The sequence below is a fragment of the Tribolium madens genome, unplaced genomic scaffold (assembly GCF_015345945.1).
Source record: "Tribolium madens isolate multiple individuals breed KSU strain unplaced genomic scaffold, Tmad_KSU_1.1 Scaffold_19;HRSCAF=116;Tcas5.2_LG9, whole genome shotgun sequence".
Lineage (NCBI taxonomy): Eukaryota > Metazoa > Arthropoda > Insecta > Coleoptera > Tenebrionidae > Tribolium > Tribolium madens.
In genome coordinates this window covers 5,322,112-5,324,231 of record NW_025400983.1, presented here as the reverse complement: position 1 = coordinate 5,324,231, position 2,120 = coordinate 5,322,112, and the positions used below count along the sequence as shown (strand labels likewise).

At 34.3% G+C, this 2,120-nt stretch overlaps 1 protein-coding gene across 1 annotated transcript in view; it reads left to right on the top strand.

Annotated features, from left to right (window-relative positions):
* The window catches only part of LOC123010238 (cytochrome P450 4C1-like), a 6,028-nt gene extending 3,908 nt beyond the window's left edge, over positions 1-2,120 (top strand). The window contains exons 7-9 of the mRNA XM_044406959.1: positions 4-1,828; positions 1,872-1,981; positions 2,028-2,120. Coding sequence (XP_044262894.1) covers positions 4-500 — 497 coding nt within the window. The 3' untranslated portion in view covers positions 501-1,828; positions 1,872-1,981; positions 2,028-2,120. The remainder of the gene's footprint in view (positions 1-3; positions 1,829-1,871; positions 1,982-2,027) is intronic.

The following is a 2,120-nucleotide window of genomic DNA, read 5'->3' as shown; positions in this document are numbered from 1 at the left end:
GAGAGGAAATCTTTTCAGTAGTCGGGGCTGAAAAAGTCCCCACTTACAGCGACCTCCAAGAGCTCAAGTACACTGAAAGATGCATCAAAGAAACACTAAGGCTTTTCCCAAGTGTCCCGTTCATTTCTCGGTACGCCAGTGAGGATTTTGTCACAAAAACTGGTTATGCGATTCCAGAGGGAACGGTTATGCATATTCACATTTTTGATTTACACCGGAATGAGGAAATTTATCCTGAGCCTTTGAAGTTCGATCCGGACCGTTTTCTCCCCGATAAAGTAAATGAGAGACACCCTTTTGCCTATATTCCGTTCAGTGCRGGGCCTAGAAATTGCATAGGACAGAAGTTTGCTTTCCTGGAACTCAAAACAGTACTCTGTGGGATTTTGAGGAAGTTCAAGTTGGAGAAAGTCGATGATATGTACGAGATTGAGTTCAGGCCAGACCTGGTGCTAAGGCCAAAGAACGATGTCAAAGTCAAAATCGAAAAATTGCAATAAAAGTGAGTATGTTGTGATCATAAATACGTATATCGATTTTTAAGAAACTGCGTTTAATTTAATGAACAAATAATAAATGAAAGCTATTGTAGTTTACGAAACGAGCGAAGCGAGTGGAGTAATCTCCAAACAATGTAGTCATATATTTATTTATAAGATAAATTGATTCTAAGTAAATAATTATATTTAAGTGTAATGCTAAAGTAATGAATCATATAATTATAAATAATCTGTTTCACTATAAATAAACATAAATATTTTTTCTAATGCCTGTACTTAGGTAATATTAAGAAATTGTGTAAATTTTTCAATGTACATGTAAATGTACTTTATTACAAAAACAGAATTAAAAATAAGTTCCTGTACTTAATTCCATTTTTCTATTCCCACATCTAAAACACGGATTATTTTTTTATTAATTATTTTTAATTTAATTTTTAATTTAAGTAATTTTTTTTCGTAGTGGTTGTAGAAAAAGTATAGTATGTAATACGTGAATAAACTTCTCTGCACATTCGTTTTATTAAACACTCGCTCCGCTGCGCTTCGCTCGTGCCTAATAAAACTCTGTCTAAAGTGGCGTTTATAATACTAGTTACATAATATACTATTTAAATCTCTTACTTTCCATACAGACTGTATTATAAAAAACGCCCCAAGCCATAACTCCATTGTTTTTAAACTTATGACAATACTTCTTAGAACAAAGTTGAACATTTTTTGTTAACTATCATTTAGAAAACAGCGTTAGTTTAGCATCTATCCCAAACAATAGATGACAAAAAAATGTTCAACTTTGTTCTAAGAAGTATTGTCACAAGTTTAAAAATAATGGAGTTATGGCTTTTGAGGCGTTTTTCATAATGCAGCCTGTACAATTAATATAAAAAAAAACAATTATACTTGATTAGTTTGTTGATCTCGAAAAAAATCAGTTATTTATGGAAAGTTTGTGCTTCCATCTGAACATTTATTGTTATCACAAGATAACAAAATACATTACGTCGTTAGTTGTATCATAGACTGATTATTCCGAACACAAATTTGCAAGTTGTGTTATTAACAAGAAGAACAAAGATCGACATTGAAACGAGCACATTATAAAACCTGTCAGACTGTATCCAACACTTGTTACATAACCTTCGACCTGTAAACAGTGAAAATGCTGTCGTTTTATCTGTTATTAACCGGCATAGCCCTGATTTTGCTACTCCAAAGTTGGCGTTTTTTCCGAAAATACCTCAGGAATAAGAAAATTTTGAAGAAAATACGTGCCCCCCCTGAGACACCAATTTTCGGGCACATGTACATCTTCACACAAGACCCAGGTAAGCGCCTGAAATAATCAATCAGATTGTAACTCTTCCTAAGACTTACTGTTTACAAGAATGCGAAAATTCTCACGGGAGTACTACCCCATTTTCCGCTTTTCGGCCCTCTACGTCGACATTGTGAATTTTCTCGATCCTAGCGACATTGAAGTAAGTACCAAAAACGCCCCCACAATGATGCAAACATCAATTTCAGTTGATTTTATCGACCACCAAGCATTTGAGTAAGAGCAAAATCTACACTTTTTTGAACAATTGGCTGGGGACGGGTTTACTGACAAGCACTGGT